General features: G+C 41.3%; 1 protein-coding gene across 4 annotated transcripts in view; it reads left to right on the top strand.

The window, feature by feature from the left end:
* Positions 1–26,031, top strand: part of Zwilch (zwilch kinetochore protein) — a 34,950-nt gene that overhangs the window by 7,290 nt on the left and 1,629 nt on the right. For all 4 annotated transcript variants that reach the window (XM_055597465.1, XM_055597459.1, XM_055597450.1 and 1 more), the window contains 15 exons: positions 158–276; positions 3,626–3,825; positions 5,085–5,155; positions 5,517–5,672; positions 8,665–8,736; positions 11,133–11,226; positions 11,780–11,835; positions 12,473–12,572; positions 13,119–13,198; positions 15,690–15,846; positions 16,636–16,664; positions 18,041–18,177; positions 21,036–21,131; positions 23,589–23,701; positions 24,247–24,358. In XM_055597465.1, the coding sequence (XP_055453440.1) occupies positions 3,648–3,825; positions 5,085–5,155; positions 5,517–5,672; positions 8,665–8,736; positions 11,133–11,226; positions 11,780–11,835; positions 12,473–12,572; positions 13,119–13,198; positions 15,690–15,846; positions 16,636–16,664; positions 18,041–18,177; positions 21,036–21,131; positions 23,589–23,701; positions 24,247–24,335 (1,428 nt within the window). In that variant the 5' untranslated portion in view covers positions 158–276; positions 3,626–3,647 and the 3' untranslated portion in view covers positions 24,336–24,358. The remainder of the gene's footprint in view (positions 1–157; positions 277–3,625; positions 3,826–5,084; positions 5,156–5,516; positions 5,673–8,664; positions 8,737–11,132; positions 11,227–11,779; positions 11,836–12,472; positions 12,573–13,118; positions 13,199–15,689; positions 15,847–16,635; positions 16,665–18,040; positions 18,178–21,035; positions 21,132–23,588; positions 23,702–24,246; positions 24,359–26,031) is intronic.

Genomic DNA, 26,031 nt, shown 5'->3' with positions numbered 1-26,031 from the left:
TTTGGAGCATCTACATGGCAGCTTCCTACTGTCCGTAACTCCAGGGCCAGTACTCTTAACTGCTGAGCCATTTCCTCAGCCTCCTGTGTAGCTATTTTCTAGCACAGAAGAGAATTGACTCTTCTATCTGATTAAATACTTTAAAACATTTTTAAAGCTTTTGGAGAAGGAAGAAACAAGTCATGTTGAAGAACCACAGTCTGAAGAAACTGCTATTTCTGATTTCTCTACTGATGAAAATGTTAGGCCTCTGGCCTTGCCAGTTTGGAGAGCAAGGTAAGTTATGTGTGTTTGTTTTGTGTTTGTAGGTTTAGGGTTAGGGATAGAGAATGGGGTTTGAGTTGAAACACTGGGACTGAGGATGAAGCTCAGTGTGTAGACTGCTGGATCAGCATGCATGAAGCCTTGGGGTTGAGCTCCATCACTGCATAAAGCCACACATGGTGGCACACACCTCTAATTCTAGCACTTGGGAGACAGGAGGAGAATCAGAACGTGAATATGAATATTCATCCTTGAATATGAAATAGGTTTGCCGCAGACTTAGCTACATAAAGACCCTGATTCAAAAGGAAAAAATATTTGAACCATTTCTCATTCTTCTAGACATTGGAAAACTGCACCTAGCCCTAAGGTATCTCCTGTCTTCCTCTCGCCTTCCCATCAGAACAATGTGCCTAGTTCTCTAAGGACTAGTCCTCCTTAGATACTCTGTCGCAGCCCTAACATTACCTACAAGACTGCAGTCACTTTCCTCTTTCCCGCCTTCCTCTGCTAGGTCATTTCTGTTGCATTTTGTTTGCCTTGAATCTAGCCTAGTCCCCTTCTAGTCTCTCTTCCTTACTGCTGCCAGAGTTCCTTTTTTAAAATGAAAGCGTGATTGTGTTGCTTTGATACTTAGAGTCCTGCCTAGGTTCTTCATTGCCTTCATGGTAAAATCTACTATCATTATGTTCATAGGAGCCTTCATTTCCCAACTAAACCCAGAGGTTCTCCACCAGGGACAGTACCAGGTTGGCATTGAAACTATTCAAGAGTGTTTTTAGGGTTCACAATGACTACAGGTCTGCATTTAGTCGGTAACTGTCCTATACAACATGAATTATCATGTTCAAGAAACTAGGATGCTTCTAGAATATACATGTTTGCTTCTTAAACTTTCTGTCTTGCCTTCCTGCTATGTACATACGTGGTGGCCTCCACCTTGTCACCTGCAACCCAACTCTGCCTTCAGGGAGTTCTGGAGGATAGAGCAAAAGGGTCTAACATAATAGAGAGCAAATGCTATACATAGAATATGTGTGTGTGTGTGTGTGTGTGTATAACATATTAATATGTATGTGCATGCATGCTGGTTAAAGTTTTCTTTTGTGGCTTCTTGGGCTATTGTCCTATGTGGCCTCTTTTCTCTCTTCCCTAGGACTTAGGCATTATTTGGTTTTCTGCTGATACGGTGTGTGTGTGTGTGCGTGTGCGTGTGCGCGTGCGCGCGCGCGCGCTCACACACATGTATATGTGGGGGGGAATGCCCATGGATATACAGGTCAGGTGACAAACCTCAGCTGTTTGTTTGTTTGTTTGTTTGTTTGTTTTAAAGATTTTATTTATTTTATGTATAAGTGTTCTATCAGAATCCAGTATAGGTATTTGGAAGTCACCATGTGTTTGCTGGGAATTGAACTCCGGACCTTTGGAGGAGCAGACAGTGCTCTTATGCACTGAGCCATATCTCCAGTGCTCACATGTTGTTTCTTAGGTGCAGTCCAGGATCTTTTATGGCCTAGAACTTGCCAGATAGACCAGGAGGGCTGACCTGATTCTAGGATCCTCCTGTCTCCCCCTCTCCAGTGCTGGGATTAAATAGTGCACCAGTCACCCACACCCAAATTTTGTTTTTATTTATATGTTTATATATATGTATATGTGTCTGTGCATGCATGCCACATGTGCATGCTACTGTGGAGTTCAAAAGGGTAGTTAGATCCCCTGGAGCTGGAGTTTTAGTTATGAACCACTGGGCATGGCTGCTGGAATAAACTAGTGTTCTTAACCAATAAGCTTTCTCTCCAGCCGCTCTGGAACACACGTTGTAGCCTAGGCTGGCCTCAGGCTCACAGTGATCCACTTTCCTCCTAAGTTCTGCAATTAAAGGCATGCACCACCACTGCCCTGCATGTGTGTTTTAACATGGTTCTGGAGATGACCTCAGGACCTTATGCTTGCAAGGGAAGCACTTCATCAACTGAGATGGCTCCCTAACCCTGTCACTTCTTGCTTTTCTACTTCTTTATGCCTTTCATACTGTCTTAAGATTTTTTTAAGATTTCAAGTTGAATGCCTTAGAAATTCCTTTCTTGAATATATGATAGTAAATTGTTTCTGTCTCTTGGAAAAATAGAAATTTAAGCTGCATTTTTTAGTCGACCTTTAATTTTGAGATATATATGTTTCATTTTGAATGGTAGAAAGACTTCTGTATACCTTATTGCATGTGCCAGAGCCTGCCAGCAGAGCGAAATGGTTCCTGAGTGGGGAATAAGGACTGAAATAATTAAAGCAAGTCACACTACACACGGGATGGGCTTGTGAGGGCTGTTAGTAAGACTGCAGCGTGAGTTTATTCCACAGTTCCTTTTTTATAAACAAAGCAAAACCAAGTCACATCAATACAGGAAAGAAGTTCTTGGAACTGCCAAACTTGTTTTCTGAAACTACTTCCCTAGAGTAGATATGGTCCAAGGTCACACAAACAAGCTTTAAGGAACTTGGCAAAACTTCCTCTTTTCTCTTGTCTCAAGGTGAAGGCCAGGGTGAAAGCATGTTTTTCACTAAATAACAAAGCAGCTTGATAAACAAGCAGTTCTCTACATGTATGTTCACCAGTTGTGTATATTTGATATGTCTATATTGTCACTTTTCTCTTATAGCAACGATAGATTTATGTATGCAAAGTAGTATATGGTACATGTTTATAGAATATGACATGTTATATTTTCATATTTTTATGTATATAACTTTAATTTTTTAATTATGCAGAGGTGGTTTATGCATGCAAGGCCTCTGTGGATGCCAGAAGTATTGGATCCCCCTGGCGCTAGAGTTATAGGCAGTTCTAAGCCACCCAGTGTGGGTGCCGAGAACTGACCTCTGGTCCTCTGCAAGAGCAGCGCATGTTCTTAATTGCTAGACTTGTAACTAGTAGACTATATAGTATTCTTCTCTTGCTGGACTATGTAAACACACAGGTATTCCCGTCCTATCTCGTCATTTCCAGATTGCTGTTTCTGTGAGGCCCTCCACATTAACTTTTTTAGATAATTGGGGGTGGGGATTAAATGTAGGGTTATTTTCATTTTCACGTGCATTGGTGTTTTGCATGCATGTCTGTGTGAGAGGATCAGATCTTAGAGATACAAACAGTTGTGAGCTGCTATGTGGGTGCTGGGATTTGAACCTGGGTCCTCTGGAAGAGTGGAAGAGCAGTCAGTGCTCTTAACTGCCATCTCTTCAGCCCTGGGGTTTCACACATTTAAGCATGTGCTCTACCACTGAACCACACCTTCAGCTTCAAGGATAATATTTGATTGACACTTTATAATTGGTTTTTCTATCTTTTGTTTTCAAGGCAGTTAATTGGGCTTTATACCATGGCTCACAACCCTAATATGACCCATTTGAAGATTAAACAACCAGTTACTGCCCTTCCTCCTCTTTGGGTGAGATGTGACAGTTCAGACCCTGAAGGTACCTGCTGGCTAGGAGCAGAGACTGTCACAGAAAAAGACGTCATTACAGGCATTGTTTTATATGTAGTCACTTGTAAAGGTGAGTGCTCAGTCTTGCTATTTTTATTTGCATAGTTTGGTGGTACTTTTGAACTTCCATACAAGAAGGGAGTGTGACAGCGAGCACTGAGCATCAAGTTTGCGTTCAACAGCAGGGATGAGGTATTGCAGAAATTCCTGAAAGTCTGTGCCTACTTTGTTTGGGTTTAATTTGTACTTTTTTTAAAATTTTTATTTAAAAGCCTAAGCTGGATCTGGTGGTGTATAGCTTTAATTCCAGCACTCAGGAGGCAGAGGCAGGTGGATCTCATGAGTTCCTAACAGCCAGGGCTATGCAGAGAAACCCTGCCTGGAATGAATGAATGAATGAATGAATGAATGAATGAATGAATGATTACATTTTTAGAAGGAGTGGGTTAAAGCAAGGTTGGCTTGAACTTATTATTCTCTGCTTCTGCCATGGTATAAAGTCCAATTATTCATAGCTATGCATCTCCACCTAGACTTTTTTTCATGTTGGTTTTTTGTGGCTCAGGCTAGTCTTAAACCCGTGGGCGCAAATGAGCCTCCCACTTTAGACTCCTAAGTATGGGACTTCTGGGCACACGCCAGTGTGCCTAGCTATTAAATTTTCCATATATATTTGTTAGTGTACATTTGTTTGCAGAGTGCTGTTATAGCTCAGTCTGGTCTCAAATTCAATATTTTTCAGCCTCAACCTCCAGAGTAGCTAGGATTTCAGATGTGAGTTTCCATGCTTTCCTTTAATTACCTATATTTTTTTGAGACAAGGCCTCACTAGGTAGCCCTGGTGGGCCTTAACTCAGTACACTGACTAGAGTGGTTTGGAACTCAAAGAGATCCACCTACCTCAGTCTATTGAGTGCTAGGATTAAAGGCATGTGCCACCATGCCTACTTAATTATGTTTTTTTAAATTAAAAATAATTTTTTTCATACAAAAATATATTTTGATCACAGTTTTTCCTTCCCCAATTCCCAGATTCCCCCCATTTCCCTAAACACTGAACTCTACTTTCTTTCTCTATTTAACACTCTTGTTTGATTTTTTTGTTTTTGTTTTGAGGCAGGGTCTCTCTTTGTAGCCCTGACTGACCTGGAACTCACTTTGTAGACCAGACTGGCCTCAAACTCACAGAGATCTGCCTGCCTGTGCCTCTTTAGTGCTGGGATCAAAAGCATACACCACCACCACCTGGCATAACTTTCTTGGTTCACCAGTATAATTTGGAATTAAATCTCCCCCTCTTTTTTTTTTTTTTCATCTCATTTCCTGTAGCTAATAAAAATTACTCTGAAGATCTGGAAAATCTAAAATACTTACACAAGAAAAGACATCACTTGTCTGCTGTGAGTATTTTTCTTGTTAGCTTACTTAGACTGTGCTTGGCTGACCTGCCTTCCTCATTTAACAACTTTCTTCTCCCTCTCATATGACCAGATGTTTCTCTGTAGTGTTAGAGTTTTTTGTCTTTATTTTTTACCAGTCAGAGCACAGTTTTTGTGTTTTGTTTTGTTTTGTTTTGGTAGCTTTGGGGTTGGCTCTAGGACCGTGCATATACATTCTGTATGTGTGTTCTTCTCTCTTTGGCTAATGTTTGTGGCTTAAAAGAACTGTCTTAGTTTTTCATTTTCTTTTGGGACAGAAATCAAAGTGATTTTTGATAATGGTTTGGTTGTGTGACGATGTTGCTAATCTTCCTGTCTTCAGGTAACAGCCAGGGGCTTTGCCCAGTATGAACTCTTTAAGTCTACTGACCTGGATGAGATTGTCACCCCATCCCAAACTACGGTCACTTTGGATCTTTCCTGGAGTCCTGTGGATGAGATTCTTCAAACCCCTCCCTTGTCTTCAACTGCAACTCTGGTAGAAACGGACTGTCTTCTCTTTAGGTTCCTTAGGCTCCTGAGTGGTTGTTTACTTGTTTATTGCTAGTTCTCTATTCTCCTAGCCCTGCCTGACATTTGCTGAAGGTTAGGCTGTACCACTCAGAAAACCTTGATTGGCTCCCAGGATCTTACCAGACAACCAGTGAAGGCTTTGCCAAGGTAGCTGAACTGGCAGTTGCTCATAACCCTGTTACTGTGGAACTTTACTTTCAAGAGATGATTACAGTCTCTTGCATGGAGACTTAACGCAAGTCCGCTTTTTTCTGTTCCCAGGCACAGTGGTTGATGCTTTTAATCCCAGCACTCAGGAGGCAGAGGCAGGAGTTCCAACACAGCCAGAGCTACACAGTGAGACCCTGACTCAAAAAAAAAAGAAAGAAATTAAAATTGCTAACAAAAAGCTGAGTTCTCAAAACATTAAGAACAGAACTTGCTGAACACTCATTTAACAAAAAAAAAAAAAAAAAAAAAATGGCTACGGGCCTGGAGAGGTGGCTCTGCAGATAAGAACACTGTTGGCTCTTTCAGAGGTCCAGAGTTAAATTTCGAGCACCCACCCACATGGTGGCTCAGCCATCCATACTGGAACATGATGCCCTCTTCTGTCATGCAGGTGTATGTGCAGATAGAGCCCTCATATATAAAATTAAAAAAAAATGGCTAAAATGAGTTTTCATAATGATATACTGTGTAGACTATTAAAATTAAGATTATTTTTAGTGGAGCTGGAGAGAGAGCTCAGCAGTTAAGAGCACCCACATGACAGTTCATAACTGTAACTCCTGTTCAAGGGGATCTGGCACACTCAACGTACATATTTGCAGGCAGAACACCAGTGCACATAAAAAGACAAAATGTTTAAGTTTATTTATTTTTTTTGTATTGACTCTAAGTCTTATGCATAACGTAATGGGCATAGTTGACTTATGCCCCATAAGAAGCTAGCCCACTGCTTCTGGAATTAAAGGTGGTTGTGAGCTTCCCAACGTTGGTGCTGGAAATCAAACTGAGGCGCCCTGCATGAGCAGCATGTGATCCTAACTACCGAATGTAAAGGAATTTTAATTCAGGACATGGCTGCTCTGGCAAGAGATCACATTCAAAGACCTTCTAGGTTTGTATGATTCAGCTGGACTACAAACACATCTTTTATGCAGGAACGGAAGCACACAGGTCTGAGTTCAAGGCCAGCCTAGTATTAAGCAAGTTTCAGGTAAAGAAAAGCTTAGGTGCAGGCATGGTGGTACCCACCTTTAATCCCAAACAATGAAGGTAAAGTTAGTTTGTAGAAGGAAGCACCCATGTTTGAAAGTGATGTCAAACTGAGTGGCAGAAAAGGTGAGACTAATCAGAGAAAGATTTGTCAGAATAGGGCACAACCAACACTCATGAGAAGAGAGAGGAAAGGGAAGACTTAAGGAGCAATGGAGAGAGAAGGGCGTGGGGGGATTGTTGCTGTTTTACTGGGAGAATTTTATAGAGAGAAGTTGAATGAGAGAACAGGCTAGACACAGGTGAAGGCAGAACAAGCGACCAGAGAATAAGGAACCAGGAGATTAGAAAAAATTGCTGGAGTTGTTTGAGGCCAAGCAGAACAATTTAGTCCCTGAGAGAAAAACCAGATTGAATAAGTCAGCTGGGAGAGGAGTTTGAGCCAGAACAGCTGAGTTGAGCCAGCCAGCCAAGAGCTCAGTCAGCAGTGGATATCATAGGCTGAAAACACTCTAGGCCCAGGTTAGAGTATATGGAGGCTTGAGACTCCCAGGACTAGGCCTAGGTTAGCAGACGGAGGCAATAATCCTCCAAGACAACAATTGAACCAGGAAAATAAAAGTTGCTTTTACAACTGAACCATTTCTCCAGGACAACACCCTAGTGCCCATACCAAGCCCCTGCCCCCCCATTTTTTAAATTGAGGCAGGCCAGTATCAGGCATGTTGAACTCTGGGAGTTCCAGGCCAGGCACAGGTACACAATATGATCCAGGTTCTAATGCTGGCCTTACACTTGCTGCTTAATCCAGACTGGTCTTGAATTTGTGACTTCTTGCCTTAGTATCCAGAGTAGCTGGGACTATAGACCTGCAGCACCAGGTTTGGCTCTTCTACACCATTTTAAAATTATTATTTTTTAAACTGGGTGGTGGGTCCACATACCTTTAATCCCAGCAGTTAGGAAGCAGAGGCCAGCGGATCTCTGTGAATTCCAGGACAGCCAGGGCTACGTGGAGAAACCCAGTCTTGAAAAACCATAGGAGACAGGTTTTAAAAAGTCTAGGGCTGGGGTTATAGCTCAGTGGTAAAGTACTTGCCTAGATCCAGTCACTAGGCTGCATGGTGTGCGGATAGATACTGAAAAAGAACAGGAAAATCTTTTTAAGCACAAGTTAGAAAGAGAAGTGTACAGAATAACATGTACAACTATGGATGTCAAGTATGTTTTGTGTAAAAAAAAAAAAAAAAAAAAGGTGTATCCAAAAGCATCATATAACACTGGCTTTCTTAGAGGGTAGGATTGTAGGTAATTATATTTGTGTTTTTCCTCTCCTGTCGTAGGAATTTTGTTTTTAAGGATTTAAGGTTATAAAGCTGTAGCTTCTAGCTAGACTAGTGTGTTGGTTTAGTTAGTGTGACACTGATTTATTGGGACTTGGTGTTCAGTGTGTTGTAATGCTAAGTATCACTGAGATTTGAGCTATTTATTTAAATTTCTCCCACCTGTCCTCTTGGAAATTCCCTGAGGAAAGGCAGAGAGCATGTGAAGGAGGCAGTTCTATCTTCCTGGTCCCAGAGGAGGGTAGTGGCCTGGTTCAGATTGTATGTCAGGATAGCTGGATCTGTGAGGTGTTGCAGTGCCATCTGATTGTGGTGTGGACATAATTTAATTTACTGTATAGTTGAAAAGCAAGTCACAGTGGACAGAGAAGATAGGTTGCCAATGAAAACTGATGGGTCTTGGATGTTTTTTAGAATATCAGAGTACAGTCAGGAGAGTCCAGCAGTCGTTTGAATCACCTCCACAGAGAACTGAAATTTCTCCTTGTGAGTATCCTTCTGAATTTTTTTCCTTGAATTACATACTGTTGTGAAAAATGTTTCACAATGTAACTATGTCTCTCTTTAAAATGTGTTGTAAATGTTGCATTTATTATAGGTGACAATGTGGACAGTTACTCATGTGGTGTCAAGATGAAAGGGAGTGCCACTCAGATAACAGCCACAGTCTTCACCAGTCTACTTGACTGCTGAATTGTGCAAGCCACCACTTCAATTAGTTTTAAAACATTTCATTACTCCTAAAAGAAACTCTGTGTCCATAGTACTTTTAGCACTCACCAGTCTGTGGCAACCACTAATCTGCTTATAGTGTTGTGTGACTTTTGATTGTCAAATAGCATCTAACTTACGGCTATACTGTTGCATTGTGTTCATCCTTTTATCAGCTAATAAACATTTCAATTTTTTGTACTTTTGGCTTTAGGAATAATATTGGAAGCCAGGTACAGTGAGTGGCCAAAATTGTAATCCCAGTACTTGGGAGGCAGAGGCAGGCAGGTCTCTGTGAGTTTGAGGCCAGCCTGAGTCCAGGACAGCCAAAGCTACACAGAGAAACACTGTCTCGAAAAAAAAAAAGACATTGCTACAAATTTTTGTGTGACTGTATATTTTCTGCATTTCTGGTGAAGTTGCTAGGTCATAAGGCAACTGTTGAAACCATCCTTCCCTTTGACACTGACACACACACAGGGTCTTCAGAGTCTTCAGTCTTTTCAGATTCAGTCCTTGCGTTTTATAAGTGGATATAATTGTTTTTCTTTTATTCTTACGCATACCTGCCCTCTTTCCCTGGTGATCCTCTTTTTGTCCTAATTTTACTGCCCTTTTATCCTTTTTAAAATTTTATTTTATCTACTTTGTGTATGTACTTTAAATTATATGTATTGTGCAGTAGGTCAGAAGCCAGCTTGTGGATGGTGGAGATAGAACTCAGGTCCTCAGGCTTGAGAGCAAGCACACTTATCCTCTGAGCCATCTTGCTCATCCTCACGATGCTAATCAATTACAGCCCTCTCACCTCCTCTTGATACCCTCTCAAGACCAGGCATTGGTTTTCAGTAGAGACCCTGTGGGCCTTTCACACTGCCCATTCTTTGGGAATTGGGCCATACTACACATAGCAATATGTTTAATATTCCTGACCTTCACAAGTTAAATGTCTCAGTCATTTTGATACATAAAGATTATCTTTACCTTTTCATAGACCCCTCTGTAAGTAGGAAGTGATCTCTTTTCTGTGGAGTAACATTTTTCCCTCAGGGAATAAAGGAGTTGACTACTTAATCCTGTCAGTGGTGGATATGAAGCAAAAGCTTGTGAAGTTTCTCAGTCTTTTGGTCTGTTCTTTCTGTTTCTCGATGTTGTTCACTCTGGCATCATCCCTCATGATCCTTCCCCTCCTCCTTCCCTGCTGTAGACATTGGTTTCTGCTGAGTTGCAGCAGTGCTCACGTTGTTGCTGTGCCTAGGGTAGCCTCTCCTGACTGCTTTTCCTAAACTCTTAATTTTGTGTGTGTCTGCATGTGTAATTATATTGTGTTTGGATAAACTTGCTTTCAGTTTCACATTTGTGATTTCATTGTTACTTTATAATGTATTCTTTACCTAGGATCATATGTTATTCTGTGTGCATAGCATTACAGTTGAGAATACCATTCTAGAACCAACGTGCTGGAAGTGTATCCTGCTACTGTTTGTTATAACCTCAGCTAGTTACTGAAGCTTTCTTAGCCTCAGTAAAATGAGGGTAGAAGTAGTACCTGCCTCAGAGAGTTTTGTTGGGATTAAAGAACATATACAAAGTCCTGTGAGGATGCTAGCTAGTGGTCAGCATTCAAGAGCCCGTGCCATAACGCTGGAGAAAGGGCTCGACAGTTAAGAGTGCTTGTTGTTCTTTCAGGAGACCTGGGTTTGATTCCTAGTACCCACATGGTGGTTCATAATCATCTGTAACTCCATTTCCAGGGGATTCAGTGCCGCCTTTTTAATTCTGAAAGTACCAGGATGTGGCACACAAACATATGTGCAGGCAAAACACTCAATTCATGAAATAAAATAAATCAGAAAAAAATTGTTCTAAAGAACTGCTACCTTAGTTTGGCAGTGGTGGCCTTTGCCTTTAATCCCAGCACTTAGGAGACAGAGGAAGGAGAATCTGAGTTTGATGCCAGCCTGGTCTACAAGGGGAGATCTAAAGGTTACGCAGAGAAACCTTGTCTTAAAAAACCGACAGTCTAGAGAATAAAAGATAAGAAAAGAAAAACCATTGGGGGAGGGGAGAGAGGAAAAGCTGCTGCCTTAATTGGTACTGTTAAGCACATCTCTATTAATTAAGCTGTTGTTTCTGCTAACATGTTTTCTGGCTGTTAAATCATTCTCCAGGCTTTGGCTGATGGCTTGAGGACTGGTGTAACAGAATGGCTTGAACCTCTGGAAATAAAATCTGCTGTTGAACTTGTGCAGGAATTTCTAAATGGTATTTGTTTTCATAATTCATTCTTGTTGGTTGCTTGTTTTTAAGATGCTTGTTAATTTAAATAACAGTTGGTTCTAGGCTTTATATAGCTTTGAGTTAGAATACATTTAAAGCTGTGATCTGATATGGTTGGAGGGATGGCTTTGGTTCTAAAATGTCAAAGGTAGATGTTATTATAAAAATTATAAGATTGCGTTTGAACCAAGACTGGCATCACAGACCTGTCATCATAGCTGTTTGAGAGGCAGAGGAAGGAGCTTGAGCTCAGTGAGTTCAGTATCAAGATGGGCAATTTAGGGACACCTTGTCACAAAATAAAAAACACACGTAACAAGAGGACTGAGGATGTAGCTCAGTGGTAGAGCACTTGCCAGTTGTACTTGAGTGATGAAGTGGTATCTGTGTGTCCTCCCCATGCCTGTCATGTGTCACATTCCTTGAAGGGTAACTGCTCCTGCTGTTCCCATTTGCTGATTGAAAGCAGGATTAGGATGGAAATAATGTGGAAAGCAGAAAAATAAAGTTAAAGCTATAAGCTTTTTCTACTTTCTAGACTTAAATAAAGTGGATGAATTTGATGACTCTACAAAAAAAGACACACAAAAAGAGGTAAGCAGTTACTATCAGAAACATACCCTGCTTTTGAAATTTGGTGTACTGCTACCTTTCATTTTGTAGCATCTCTGATCTCCTGCATTTGTTTTTGTTGTTGAACTGCAGAGAGCAAAAACAGTTATATTAATAAATACACTGTAGAGAGTATTACTATAGTATACAAATACAACATAAAATGCTGTTACTATACCATAATGTGGCATTATGAAACTAAGATTCTTTCCATCTGTTGAAAAGGCAGGGGACAGAGGCAACTTAATATTTTCATGTAGAAAGAAAACTGAGAGCTTCCTTTTAAGCATACTGCTGCTGTTATTGTTTTGTGTTTGATTTTTGTTTTGAGAGCCATCTAGCTCAGGCTCTCATTTTACGTCTGCCTCAGCTTCCTGAGTGCTGGGCTTTATGGATATGTAGTTGCCACCATGCCTGGTTAATCAGATTTAAAACAACTTTAGGACTCTAGTTTTTTACTCTATGTCTCCTTATTAGTAAATGAAATTCTGAGGAAAATAACATTTATAAAATTCTTTGTGTGTGTTCATGTTGTCACAGCTTTCAGTGTTTAAAGCTTAAGCTACTTCACTTTAAAAGTAAATAAGTTGAGTATTCTCTGAATTTGCTTCTATTGTAGACAGTGAACCATGAAGCAGCAGCGGTTGACAGGTCTGTGCTTATCACAGTGCGGGGGGATCTCGATTTTGCCGAACAGCTTTGGGGCAAAATGAGCAGCAGTATGTATCCATAATTACAGTGGAGTTTTTTGTTTGTTTGTTTTAATTTTCTGTGTATTGGTATTTTGCCTGCATGTATGTATGTACATCACATGAGCTCTGCCTGCTTGCATAGGCCTGTAGCCAGCTTCAGATCTCTGGAACTAGGGTTAAAGATGGCTGTGAGCCATCATGTGATTCCTGGTATTGAACCCTGGTCCTCTGGAAGAGCAGCCAGTACTCTTAACCGCTGTGCCATCTTTCCTGCCCCTTCTCATGCCTTTTACATATAAAACTTAACTATGTTTATATGAGATATAAATATATTTACATGTAAATACATCAAAAATACCTAAATAAAATTATTTAAAACAAAATATATTCCCACCAAATATTATGTGGCAATCTGAACCAATCTTTTTGTCTTCTTTTTCCCTTCCATTTTAAATTCCCCTTCTAACAGATACATTGCAGGGTTTTTGCTTGTTTCATGTGTGTGCCATTAAAATTCTTGGACCAGTAGAGAAAATCAGAGTGAAAATGATTTTGTGTGTCTTGGTTTTTAAGGTGTGGTTTCGTATCAAGACTTGGTGAAGTGTTTCACATTGATCCTGCAGAGCCTGCAGCGTGGTGATATACAGCCATGGGTAAGTTGAATGCTGTGACTAGAGTGTTTTTCTCCGAAATATACAGAAATCAAACCAAACGAAAAGACCATGTTTGATAAAAGACTGGATCAAACAGTCTGAGTTGAATTCCAACTCTGCTACCTTCTAGCAGAGTTGTGTGAACTTGGGCCGCTTTACTTCTCTGGACCTCACTGCAGTGTGAGGGCTGGAGTCTGCCTTCGTCATAGTGTTGTGTAGGGGTGAGCTGATCTAATGCACGCACAGTACCTTGTGCCTGGCTGCTGATAACGTTGTCTGTTCTGGGGATGAATACTTTCATAGGCCACTGATGAGACTTAAAAACTAGGGTTCTCAGCCAGGTCTGGTGGCATTTGCCTTTAATCCCAGCCCTTGGGGGACAGAGGCAGGTGGATCTCTCTAAGTTCAAGACTGATCTACAAATCCAGTCCAGGAAAGCCAGGGCTCTGTACACAGAGAAATTCTGTTTCAAAACAAACCTAGTGCACTCTTTTTTAATTAATTAATTAATTAATTTGATTATTGCACTTTATTCACTTTGTACCCCAGCTGTAGCCCTCTCCCTCATCCCCTCCGAATCCTATCCTCCCTCCTCCTCCTGCCATGCCTGCCCCTCCTCAGTCCACTGATAAAGGAGTTCCTTCTCCCCTTCCATCTGACCCGTCAGGGCTCATCAGGACTGGCTGCATTGTCTTCCTCTGTGGCCTGGTAAGGCTTCTCCTCCCTCAGGGGGAGGTAATCAAGAGCCAGCCACTGCCTTCAATGTTAGAGACAGCCCCTGCTCCCCTTACTGGGGATCCCACTTGGAGGCTGAGTTGCCATGGGCTACATCTGAGCAAGGGTTCTAGGTTATCTTCATGCATGGTCCTTGGTTGGAGTATTGGGCCAAGATTTTTTGGTTCTGTTGATCTCCTTGTAGAGCTCCTATCCCCTCCAGGTCTTTATCTCCCCCTTCTTTTGTAAGATTCCCCGCCCTCTGCCCAAAGTTTGGCTATGAGTCTCAACATCTGCTTTAATGCCCATACTCTTTTCAAAGGAGTTTTGATGAGGGCTTGAGATTCTCAAAATGTAATATGATCTTTGAACCAAAAAAACAAAAAGAGTAGATTTTTGTCCATCAGAAGACTTGGTTTTGTTTATAGGAGCCAAAACCATTAAATGATGTACGTTTTCCTTGTTGATAAGATGTCTAAGTAACAATAATGTAGCCACGAAATGGTGTATATAATTGCGCTAAAACAGTGTTGACAAATGATTCAGAATACATATAACTTTATAAAATGTAAATTTTGAAGAAAAACAAACAAATATTTTGGCATCAGCTGGGCCAAATTCCTGGCAACAACCTCTAGGAGAAGCCTTGCAAATAACTGTGTCTCTGCACTTGATGAACGTTTTGTCACTGTATCAGTTTTCCAAAGTGTGGTTGTGTTACTTTTACACTGAACAAAAGGGTTACAAATAGCTTAACATGTTAACATTTAGAATTTTTGTAACAGTGTGAAGCCCTAAGTTTGATCCCCAGCACTAGGAACAATAATCGACTTTGAGTGTTGTGGAGAGAAATATACAGAACAAGCATGAGAGCTCACTCAGCGGGCAGCAGCAATTGTGGTGTTTACAGTTTAGCTAGTGAGATGAGATTCTGTGTTTGTGGGGTGTTGATTAGCATGAGCCTGCTGCATACAGTAAGTGCAAACCAAGAGAATCTCATTTTAAAAAACAAACGCAGAAGACTAAAGAAGCAAAGATACTAGAAAGTAGTAGCGCAGTGACATCTTAGAGATTTTAATATTTGTGGCTAGGTTAAGTCTGAATTGATAGCTCCTTCTAATTTGTAAATTACCTGTGATATTGGCTGTCACAGCTGAAGAGTAACTTTGTCCTATGACCTTGAGTTTGTGTTCCTTCAGTCTGCTTTTGTTAGTGAAAGTACAGAAGTTTAGTAAAAGATGCCCAATGGTGCTGATGTTGCCCAGGAAAAGAAGTCTTGGTTGCAAAGCTTCCAAGGACCAACTCTGACTTCTCTTTGGTAAAATTAAGCTTCCTACTTTAGACCTTCTTATGGTTGCTTTGGAGTTTTAAAACACAAGTGAAGTAGGAATGGCTTTTCTTTTTTTTCTTGGTTTATTAAAAAATTGGGTATCAAACTAAGTTTGTAGCTGAGGATGACAGAGTTTGAACTTCTGATACACCTGCCTCTGCCTTCTAAGTGCTGGGATTACAGACATATGCCACCATTCCCCTGTTCATATGGTCCTGGGGATGTTCCCACAGTTTTGAGCATGCTAGGCAAGCCCTCTAAAGTCAATCTCCAGCTGAGAGTGGCACCCTAGGAACTCAGGCTACTGTGAGGACTTTTATCGAAAGCATTTGTAGTGTCAGGAGGCTAAAAATGTACAATTATAATTTTGAACTCATAGTTTTATTTTGCCTGTTCCATGTATTTATACTTAAATTTAAGAATTCATAAGCTTTTTTCTATTTTTAGCTGCACAGTGGGAGTAACAGTTTACTAAGTAAGCTCATTCATCAGTCTTACCATGGAGCCATGGACAGTGTCTCCCTCTCTGGAACTACTCCACTTCAAATGCTTTTGGAAATTGGTTTGGACAAACTGAAGAAAGATTATATCAGCTTTTTTGTCAGTAAGTCCTTTTTTCCAACTTAAAAGCTTGAAAAACCTGTCGGTTGCCACTCATAAATACTCTTAGATTTTTACTTTCCTAGCCACTGTAAATCTGGCTTTGCCTTGGATTGGCTATGAGACACGCATTTTCCTTCTTGGATCCTGTTTCCTATTGATGGATATAGGTTAAACAGCTGTAGTGCTGGCTTTTTGCACTCAGGTGTGAACTTTGTGTGTTGAGGGTGTGTAGGGTGCCTGTGACATGTGCTGTGTGAAGACAATTTGCTGGAGTCAGTTCTTGCTCCCTAGGTGTATCCGGGCCCCAGCCCAGGCCATCAGGGTTGAAAGCAAGCGCCTTTGCCTGCTGAGCCGTCTTGCTAGCCTTCGTTAAAAGAGTTTTTTCAATACTTAACACTTAATACTTTTTTTATTAAGGGCAAACTATGATCAAATTTGAAATAAGTATTAGTATGTAATTATGGTATAGTTGAGCGATTAAAATAAATTGATTACCTCTTTTTTTTTTTTGGTTTGGTTTGGTTTTTTTGAGATAGAGTTGTGAGATAGAGTTTCTCGTGAGATAGAGTTTCTTGCTGTCCTGGAACTTACTATCTCGACCAGACTGGTCTTGAACTCAGAGATCTGCCTATCCCTGCCTCCCATGTACTGAGATGGGGTGTGTGCCACCACCACCCAGCTGCTTGATCGCCTCTCTCTATGAACTATAAACATTTTTCTTAGGTTCTTTTTATTTTTAAAATTTTATTGGAAAATTCCTAAAGCTTTTTGTATATGTTTTTCTTGATAGGTCAGGAACTTGCATCTTTGAATCATTTGGTAAGTTTCTTTCTCTCACATAGTCATTGTACCCACAGTTGCCAAGTGTCTAATGTGCCAGCTTCTGTTCTAGGAAGCATCAGTAAGCCAGCTGATGCTAGTTATTACGATTTCTTAAAGTAAGTTAAAAAGTAGCTTGTTGGGGCTGGAGAGATGGCTCAGAGGTTAAGAGCACTGACTGTTCTTCCAGAGGTCCTGAGTTCAATTCCCAGCACCCACATGGTGGCTCACAACCATCTATAATGAGATCTGGTTCCTTCTTCTGGCCTGCAGGCAGAACACTATATACATAATAAATAAATAAATCATTAAAAAAAGAAACTTTATAAAAAAAAAAAAAAAAGTAGCTTGTTCTTGTCATTCCTTTTCTCTTTGTATTTATGTAACTGATACGTAGTTTTATTTGTTGAAGCCAAAATTCTACCAAAACTCTTATCTAGAATGGTTAGGGAATCCATTTGCTCTGTGAGGGAGTATTTTTTTTTTTTTAATGTATTCTCTTAACTGGTTTGTATTATTTAAAGGATTACTTGCTAAAGCAGTTCGGACATTCTTTAAAGGTGCCGGCTCAGGTTCTGTAGGATGCCGTCCGCATGCAGCCCACCCCACAGCATGAGTGCTCACTCATGCAGAGTCAGTTAGTGGAGGAGTAGCTTCTTTGCCTCTCAGTCTTCTCAAGGCTAGCCTGGGCAGGTTTTTGTTGTTGTGTTTTTCAAGACCAGGTCTCTACATAGCCCTGGCTGTCCTAGAATTCCCTTTGTAGACCAGGCTGGTCTCACACTCAGAGACTCCACCGGCTTCTGCCTCCCACATGCTGGGGTCAAAGCATTGCCACTACTCCTGCTCTGGGAAGGTTTTTATAAGGACCAGATGATAATCTCCCTTTTTAATGGATAGTCCATTAGTGACCTAGTTATGGCAGTAAAACCACATCATGTTTGCAAGTTCTAGGCTCACTCAAGGGGAAGGAACTGTACAAACTGTGCACTCCAGGAGGCTAGAGTCTTGAAGGCTTTTGTCAACACTGCTTATCATTTCCACTATGGGTTATTAGGTTGAATCTCAAATAGAACAGGAAAGTTGAAAATTTCATGATAATTGCTTAGCTTGCCAAATTTCTTCTCCAAAAGCTGTGCCAATGGACCAATAATATGTGTGAGGAGAAATTTGTCAAATACTTGGTTAGTTTCTCAGACTTGGGTTCACCAAGTACAGAGCGATTCAGAGTGGTCTTTTAGAGAAGCCCTTTATGCTGTCCTCATAGTGAAAGGCGGTGAATTCTGTGGTCGTTCCCTTCCTTTCCCTCCAGACTTAGACTTCCCAGAGGCTCTGCTCAGTCTTTGTTTCCTTACTCTCTTTGTACTTCTTTCTTCCAGGAATACTTCATTTCTTCATCAGTTACCACACAGGAACAGGTTTACCGTGTTCAGAAACTCCACCATATTCTAGAAATACTGGTCATCTGCATGCTTTTCATTAAACCTCAGCATGAGCTTCTCTTTTCTTTAACACAGTAAGTTTTTTTTGTTTTGTTTTTTTGTTTTTTTTTTTTTTCTTTGAGACATTGTCTCATTTGTAGCCTAGGCTGGCTTCACACTCCATGTAATCCTGCCTCAGTTTCCCAAGTGCTGGGATTAGAGGTGTGAGTCACCATAGCAGCCCACAGTAAGTATTGCTCTGTTGTGTATTTATTTAAAATTTGGCCTCTTCTACTACTGTCTTCTAAAGAGTGTGGTTAAAAGTCTGTGTAGAGATGGAGAGATGGTTCTGCAGGCAAGAGCACTGGCTGCTCTTGCAGAAGACCAGGTTCTATTCCCAGCACCCACAGGGCAGCTCACAACTGTCTTTAACTCCAATTCTAGGGGATCTTACACCCTCTTTTGGCCTTCTTGGGCTCCTGCATGGATATTGTATGAGATACATATATACACTCAAGCACACACATATACACATAAAATAAGTTTGTGTGCTTGGTTGTTTTGTTTTGGGGTTTTTTTAATATTCACAGTCTTTATTGCTAGTTAGACTACAACCTATTTGCCTTGTCTTTACTTTTGTGTGGCTTTAGATCAGTGTCATGAAGGAAAGGCTTTAGACTGAAAAAAATTAGATTCGACCCTTGCTCACTCCTGGTTTCATTAGGAGGCTCCTTCTCATTGGATTCTATTTCTTCTGTAAAAAAGGATATACTACTCATTTGACTGCTGAAGATCAAATGGTGTATCCCGTGTAAGGTACCAAATTCGTAATAGGCACTTAGTAACTACTGTTACTCTCTTCTTCGCATCCTTCTAATTTTAAAAAGCAATTTCTATACTCCTGTAAGTCCAGATCAGACAGCACTGCCGACCATCTGTGATAACTGAAGGAGATCCCTGGACCTGTCAGCATGGCTGTAATTAGAGCTGGTTAGTTTAAGTGAGGCAGTTTAGAACAACAACCCTTGCATGTTAAGACACTTACTGATAGGCATGTGAGTGTGAATGCTCTGTACCTACCCATGCACAAGCACAGGGGCCAGAAAAGAGCCTCCGATGCCCCTTTTTATCACTCTCCATGTATTTTTTATTTATTTAAAAAAAAATTTGGGGGGCTGTGGAGACAGCTTAGCGATTAAGAACACTGGCTGTTCTTGCAGAGGACCTGAGTTCAATTCCCAGCACCCACATGGTGGCTCACAACCATCTCTAACTCCAGTTCTTCTGACTTCCATGGTCATGTGACACTCCAACATATACATAGGCAAAGCATTTGTACACATAAAATAAATAAATTAAAAAATTTGGCTGGGTATGATGACATGTCCTTTTAATCCCAACGTTCAGGAGGCAGAAGAAGTCAGTCGCTTATGTCTAACTTCTACATAGCAAGTTCAAGGGCAGCCAGGGCTATATAGTGAGACCCTGTCTCCAAAAAATATAATAATAAATAAAATAACCAATTTTACATTTATGTAGTGTGCATGTGTGCCAAGACACATATGTGGCAGTGACAGGACATTTTGCAGGACTCTGTTCCCTCCTTCCATGTGAGCTTAAGTGGCCAGGGTTAATAGCAAGCACCTTTCCCAGTAGAATAATCTCACGGCCCCCACTGCCTTGTTTCTTCTTTCTGAGGCAGCAGTCCACCCTCTGCCTCCCAGCTGAGTTGGCATTACAGATATGCATGGGATGTCCAGCTTGTTACATGGGCTCAGGGATCTGAACTCTGGTCCTCATGATTCCGTAGCAAACGCTTTTAACTGTTAAGCCATCTTTCCAAACCATGTTTTCCGGATTTAGAATGTGCATAAGGTGTGAAGGGGTAAAGAGAAAAATTTGAAATCGTTACTACTTATCCAGTCTTTTAAGACCCCCCCTCTTTTTTTTTAAAGTAAGCATCCCTGTTACTAAGCATCAGTACTGTAGACATGTTAGAGATCTTGCACAGTGGTAGAGCAGCTGCCTAGCATGCATGAGGCCCTAGGTTCATTCCCTAGCACTAGAGAAGGGGAGGAAAAATAGGAGAAAGGAAGAGAGGGAGGGAGGGATGAAGAAGGAAAGGATCAGCAGAATAAATGAATTAGCTTTCTAATTCCCTGAATTCTGGGCAGGAGAGGTGGCTCAGCAGATAATGGCACTCGGTGCCAAATCTGAGGACCTGTGTTCAGTCCCTGGGTCCCAAATGGTAGAAGGAGAAAACCAACTCCTAAAAGTTGTTCTCAAATCTCTACATGTGTACTTGAACATGGTATCACCCACACATGTACACAAAAACTCAGATACACACAATAAATAAATTTATTTGTTTAAACTCCCAGAATTCGGGAAGTCATGGAATCTTTATTTATCTCTCCTGTGCTACTTATTTTTCTCTTTCAGATACTTCCTTCTTCCCACTGTCTTTGTGTTCAACTGTGATTGAACCTTGCCTACCACTTAGCTACATTCTTAGCCCAATGATTTTACATAAGAAATCTCTGTACTATGATATATTTTTAAGTGAATGGGATTTCCTTCACCAGACAGAAAACATAATCTTTTTTGTTGTTTGTTTGTTTTTTCTTTTTTAAGACAGGGTTTCTCTGTATAGTCTTGGCTGTCCTGGACTCGCTTTGAATACCAGGCTGGCCTGGAACTCACAGAGATCCACCTGCCTCTGCCTCCCAAGCCTTAGGATTACAGGCGTGCCACAACGGCAAAGTTTTGTTTTGCAGCGGGGTGTGTGTGTGTGTGAAGGGGTGAGAGAGTAGGATTTGTTAATATTATGGCTCTAAACTCATTCTGTCAGTTTCCTGGTTAGTGGGTCTCAGTAAAATGTTTCTCTAGACTAGAAAGCATTCATCTTTCTTGATGGCTCTTATTACCAAAAGAAATTGTTTTATCTTTTTAGATCCTGCATAAAATATTACAAACAACATCCTCTTGATGAGCAACACGTTTTTCAGTTGCCAGTCAGACCTGCTGCTGTAAAGAGTTTGTATCAAAGGTAAGCACTTAACAATGACGTTGTACCTTATGGGCAGTTTGGAGCCCATTTTCCATATGATTTCATGAAGCAGCATGGCTTAACCTTAGTCTTTGATCTACTCCCTGATTCGAGTCTCATGGCTTTTCGTGGTTCTTCTCACAGAATTTGTGTCACTGAAGACTTTTGAGTCTCTAGTTTTTGTTCTGTCAATTTACAGTTCTGTCACAAAATCAAGGGAAAAATAATAGCCAGGAAGAAATGACAGACTGAGAGAAAATGCTGAGGATAGACAGGGACAGCAAGACCAAGGAGTAACTGGGAGTGAGAGAATTGTGGCCATTCACTCTGACATACAGATTCTGATCTCCCTGGCTCTTCTTCTTCATGTCTGCTTCTTGAAGCTTCTCTCATACTGAAAGTAAGCCCCATCCATGCCCAGTGGTTGGTTGGTTTTGGGGATGGGGTCTTAACTATATCACCTAGGCTGTCTTTAAATTTTGTTTCACCTTCCAAAGTTTTGGGATTATAGTCGTGCACCACTGTGTCCAGCTTCTAATGGCTTATTAATTTGCCAAATTAAATCGACATATTATAGAAAAAAAATGGTTTTGGCTACCTGTGATTCCAGGACTCATGTGGGTGCCTCTCATGAGTTAAGGCCAGCCTGATCTACATGGCACGTTCTAGGCCAGACAGAACTACGGATTGACACGCTGTCTCAAAAAAGAAAAAAAGTCAAAGCAGAAGTGGGCCAGGTAGCTTACCTGGTGGGAGTCAGCAAGTTCTTCCATCTCCAGGATTCATGTGAAAAGCCGCTGTTGTGGCTTGTTTATGTAATTCCAGCTGTGCTAGCTGTGCTAGCTGTGCTAGAGGGGAGACAGACAGGAGAAGCCACGTGAACCCCAGTGCTCACATCCTGTGCAACAGGGTAATGAGAGCCCTGCCTCAGAAACAAGGCAGAAGCAGGAAACTGACTCTGAGAGTTGTCCTCTGATCTTCATGTGTGCTGTGGAATATACCTGTCTTTGCTCACTAAAAGTGTAGAAAGACGTTATTTTGTGTGTGTGTGTGTGTGTGTGTGTGTGTGTGTGTGTGTGTGTGTATGCTATATAGAGGAGAGTGCATGCTGTGGCATGCGCATGGAGATCAGAGAAAACTTTATAGAGTCTATTCTCCTTCCACCTTTCATTTGTATTCTGAAGATGAGGCTCAGGTTGTCAGCCTTTCATGTCAGGCAGCAAGCGCTTTTACTCACTGAGCCATCGTGATATCCCAAAATTAATATTCTTATTACACTTATTGATGCATTTATTCTTGTGTATATGTGTGTCGTTGGGTGCTTGTAAGCTGTGGCACACATGTTGAGGTCAAAGGACAACTCACAGGAGTCAGCTCTCCCCTTCATCATGGAACTCATTCAGGCCTGAACCTGCTGAGCCATCTCTTCTGCCATGATAATCTTTTTAAATTAAGTAAACTAATTAATTAATTTCATAATTAAATGTGAGTCATTACACTTTTTCCTCGTATTTTATCTTTTTTTAAAGAGATTTATGCAGTATTCTGCCTGCATGTGTGCCTGCTCGCCAGAAGAGCGCATCAGATCTTACCATGTGAGCCACCACATGGTTGCTGGGAATTGAACTCAGGACCTTTGGAAGAACAGCCAGTACTCCTACCCCAAAGCCATCTCCAGCCCGAATTTTATCTGTTAATGACCATCATTAGTCACCCAAGGCTCAAACACCCTCTGCTCACTCCTGTTCCTTACCAGTTGCTTGTCTGCCTTGGCACCTCCCCCAACTCCTGTACTGCTTTCCTTCTTTGAGGGAGAATAGGGGGTAGAAATGGGTCTCACTGTTTACACTTGCCTTGAACTCTATGTAGCCCATGCTGGCCTTGAACATGAAGTGACGCTGCTGCCTCAGCCTCTCACATGGTAGAATTGCTGAGGACACCACCATGCTTGGCTTACACAGTATTTCTCTATTACTGCGTGCTCATGCATGCCTGTGAGAGTGTGTGTGTGTGTGTGAGAGAGAGAGAGAGAGAGAGAGAATATGTATAATTTATTTGTATTTTATGTTCATTAGTGTTTTGCCTGCATGTGTGTCTGTGTAAGGGTGTCAGAAGCCCTAGAACTGGAGTTAGAGACAGTTGTGAGCTGCATTTGGTTGCTGGGAATTGAACCCAGGTCCTCTGGAAGAGCAGCTAGTGCTCTTAACTACTGTCCAGTCTGTTACTGCTTTTTAAAAAATGTTTTCTTTCAAATGTGTGTGTTTGTCTCTCTCCCTTTCTTGACTGTTCTTGTCCAGCTCGGGCATTGTGACCTGTTATAGCCCTCCTCAGTACTTGTCACATAAGGATTTCACTAAATTTCTGTAAGGAAGGAAGGAAGGGAATAGCTATTGTTTGCTTATTGGTTAAGGGTTGGTTTGTTTTGTTTTACGTTTTCTTTTGATATTTTTTCTTTAGTGAGAAGCCACAGAAATGGAGAGTGGAAATAAGCGGTGGTCAGAAGAAGGTGAACACAGTTTGGCAGCTGAGCGAGAGCCCTCCTCTAGACCACGCCAGTTCCCACAAGCCTGGTAAAGACGATTGCTAGTAAATTAAGTCTTTCTGGGAGGAATCATTTTTATAGGTCTTTTCCTGACCTGTAGGTATAAAATCTGAGCTGCACTTGGTGGTTCACACTTTTAATCGCAGCAGAGGCAGGTAGATCTCTGAGTTTGAGGCCAGCCTGGTCTACAAAGCAAGTTCCAGGACAGCCAGGCTGCACAGAGAAACCCTGTGACAAAAAACAAAACAGAAAAAGACTATAAATTCTAAGAATTTCTTCTCTGACATTAAATTGTAGCAGGATTTAGAAAACACGCTTGTTGAACCCTAAGTGGTGACACAGAAATTCATGTACTTGTTTGGATTCCAAGGGAAGGTAGCCATTTTTAAAGGTACCATTTTAAATGGTAAGTTGTTTAATTGTGGCTTAAAGGCATCAGAAGTGTGAACTGTGTAAACGATTGCCCTGGCTGAGCTTTGCCAAACAGATTCTTTTCAAGTGACAGATGCTGTCCTTCTCAGCGTCTGTCTTGTGGTACAGGTCTTACTGACCTCATTGTCTTTCTGCCTACAGATTGTTCTGAGTTGACACTGAACGGTAGTTTGGAAGAAAGGACGGTCTTCATTAACATGGCCACCTGCAGCCAGGTGCACTTCAAGTAGCTTGCACTGAAGGTCCCTGCAAGGTATCTGTGCACTCTCAAGTATGTTGTGTTGAGCACCTTGTATTTTAACTATTTTTACATTGTCATATTGAATCCACACATCAGGAATGTGATTGTTCTCCAGTCACCCCCTGAATGGCCTGCCAGGTTATTTGCAAGTCTCTGATTCCTTTGTACTTTTTGTTGGCCATTTAACTCTACAGTCAAAAAATAATAATTTTTGAGTGGTAATATCTTTGTATTTTATTTTAAGATTTTATTTATTATGTATACAATATTCTGCCCGCATGTACACCTGAACACCAGCAGAAGGCACCAGATCCCAGTATAGATGATTGTGAGCCACCATGTGGGTGCTGGGAATTGAACTCAGGACCTCTAGAAGAGCAGCCAGTGCTCTTAACTTCTGAGCCATCTCTCCAGCCCTTCCTCCCCTTACTTTGATTTTTAAAATAAAAAATTAAGCACCACCAGGTCGTGTTGACGCGCACCTTACTCAGTCTCAGTACTCTTTAAAACAGAGGTCAGAGTAGCTCTGAGATAAGACTAGCCTGGCCTACAGTGGAAGTTTCAAGACAGCCACAGCTACACAGAGAAATTCTGTCTCTCTAAACCTAAAAAATAAAAATCATCTAAGTCAGGCCTGGTGGTGCATGCCTGCTCTGGGAGGCAGAGGCAGGTGGCTTCCTGTGAGTTCAAGGCCAGCCTGGTCTACAAAGTGAGTCTAGGATAGCCAGGGCTACACAGAGAAACCCTGTCTTGAAAAAAACCAAAAAGAAATAATAAGTAAATAAATAAAATCATCTTACATTGAGTTAGTATTAATTAGGAGAATGAATGGAAAGTCCTCTTTTGTGTTGTTTTTTGAGAAAAAAAATAAAAAGTTCTATAGGCCTCGCTGGCCTGGAGCTCCCAGAGACCCACCTGGGATTAGAGGTGGGCACTTTGTTGCCTAGCCTCGGGCCTCTTTTGTTTGTTTTCTTGCTTGCTTCAGAAACAAAAGTAAAACTAAATAATGAGTAAAATGCCTGACCCCATTCCTTCTTCAGCTTCATTTGTCATCTAAGAAATGGATATTAATTTTATCATAGTGAAAGACCCCAGCCTCACACTAAGTTAAACATAGCTAATGCCATTTTGTGAGACACCACTGTTTTGTAAAACTCTGAAGGCCAGATGAGAAACTGGAAAATTACTGAGAAATCCTAGCTGTGTCACCCACTTGGGATATCTGTGGTCAGGCTGCCCCAGTCATACTAAAAACAGTTTGTGTTATTCACTCTCATAGATATCTGTGAGACTGTTTCAGCTAAGATAGGGAAAAACAAAATAACAGGTGGCGGGCCACGTCAAGGGGTCATCCTACCCCCCTTGACCACCCAGTTCCTGAAATCTTGGTGCCCCTGCCAAACTTTGACGCAAATTGTGGTCTCGTGTAAACGTACCAATCAGCCCCCTGTAACCATGCCCTCTCGTTTCTGTACCAGTGCCTCTGCCTCTAAAACCCTATAAAAACCCCAGCTTTCTACCTAGGGGGCGCGGAAGTCTTCCGAATGACTTTTCGCCCCGAGTACTCGTGAATCAAAATAAAAGCCTCTTGCTGTTTGCATCCGAATGGCCTCGTTGATCTTTGGGAGGGGGTCTCTCTGACGGAAGATACCCTCCGGGGATCTTTCAATAGTTAAAGAACAAAT

This window comes from Psammomys obesus, unplaced genomic scaffold (assembly GCF_907164565.1).
Source record: "Psammomys obesus unplaced genomic scaffold, mPsaObe1.curated_primary_1811, whole genome shotgun sequence".
In the NCBI taxonomy this organism is placed as follows: Eukaryota; Metazoa; Chordata; class Mammalia; order Rodentia; family Muridae; genus Psammomys; species Psammomys obesus.
This window is presented reverse-complemented; position numbering and strand designations above follow the sequence as displayed.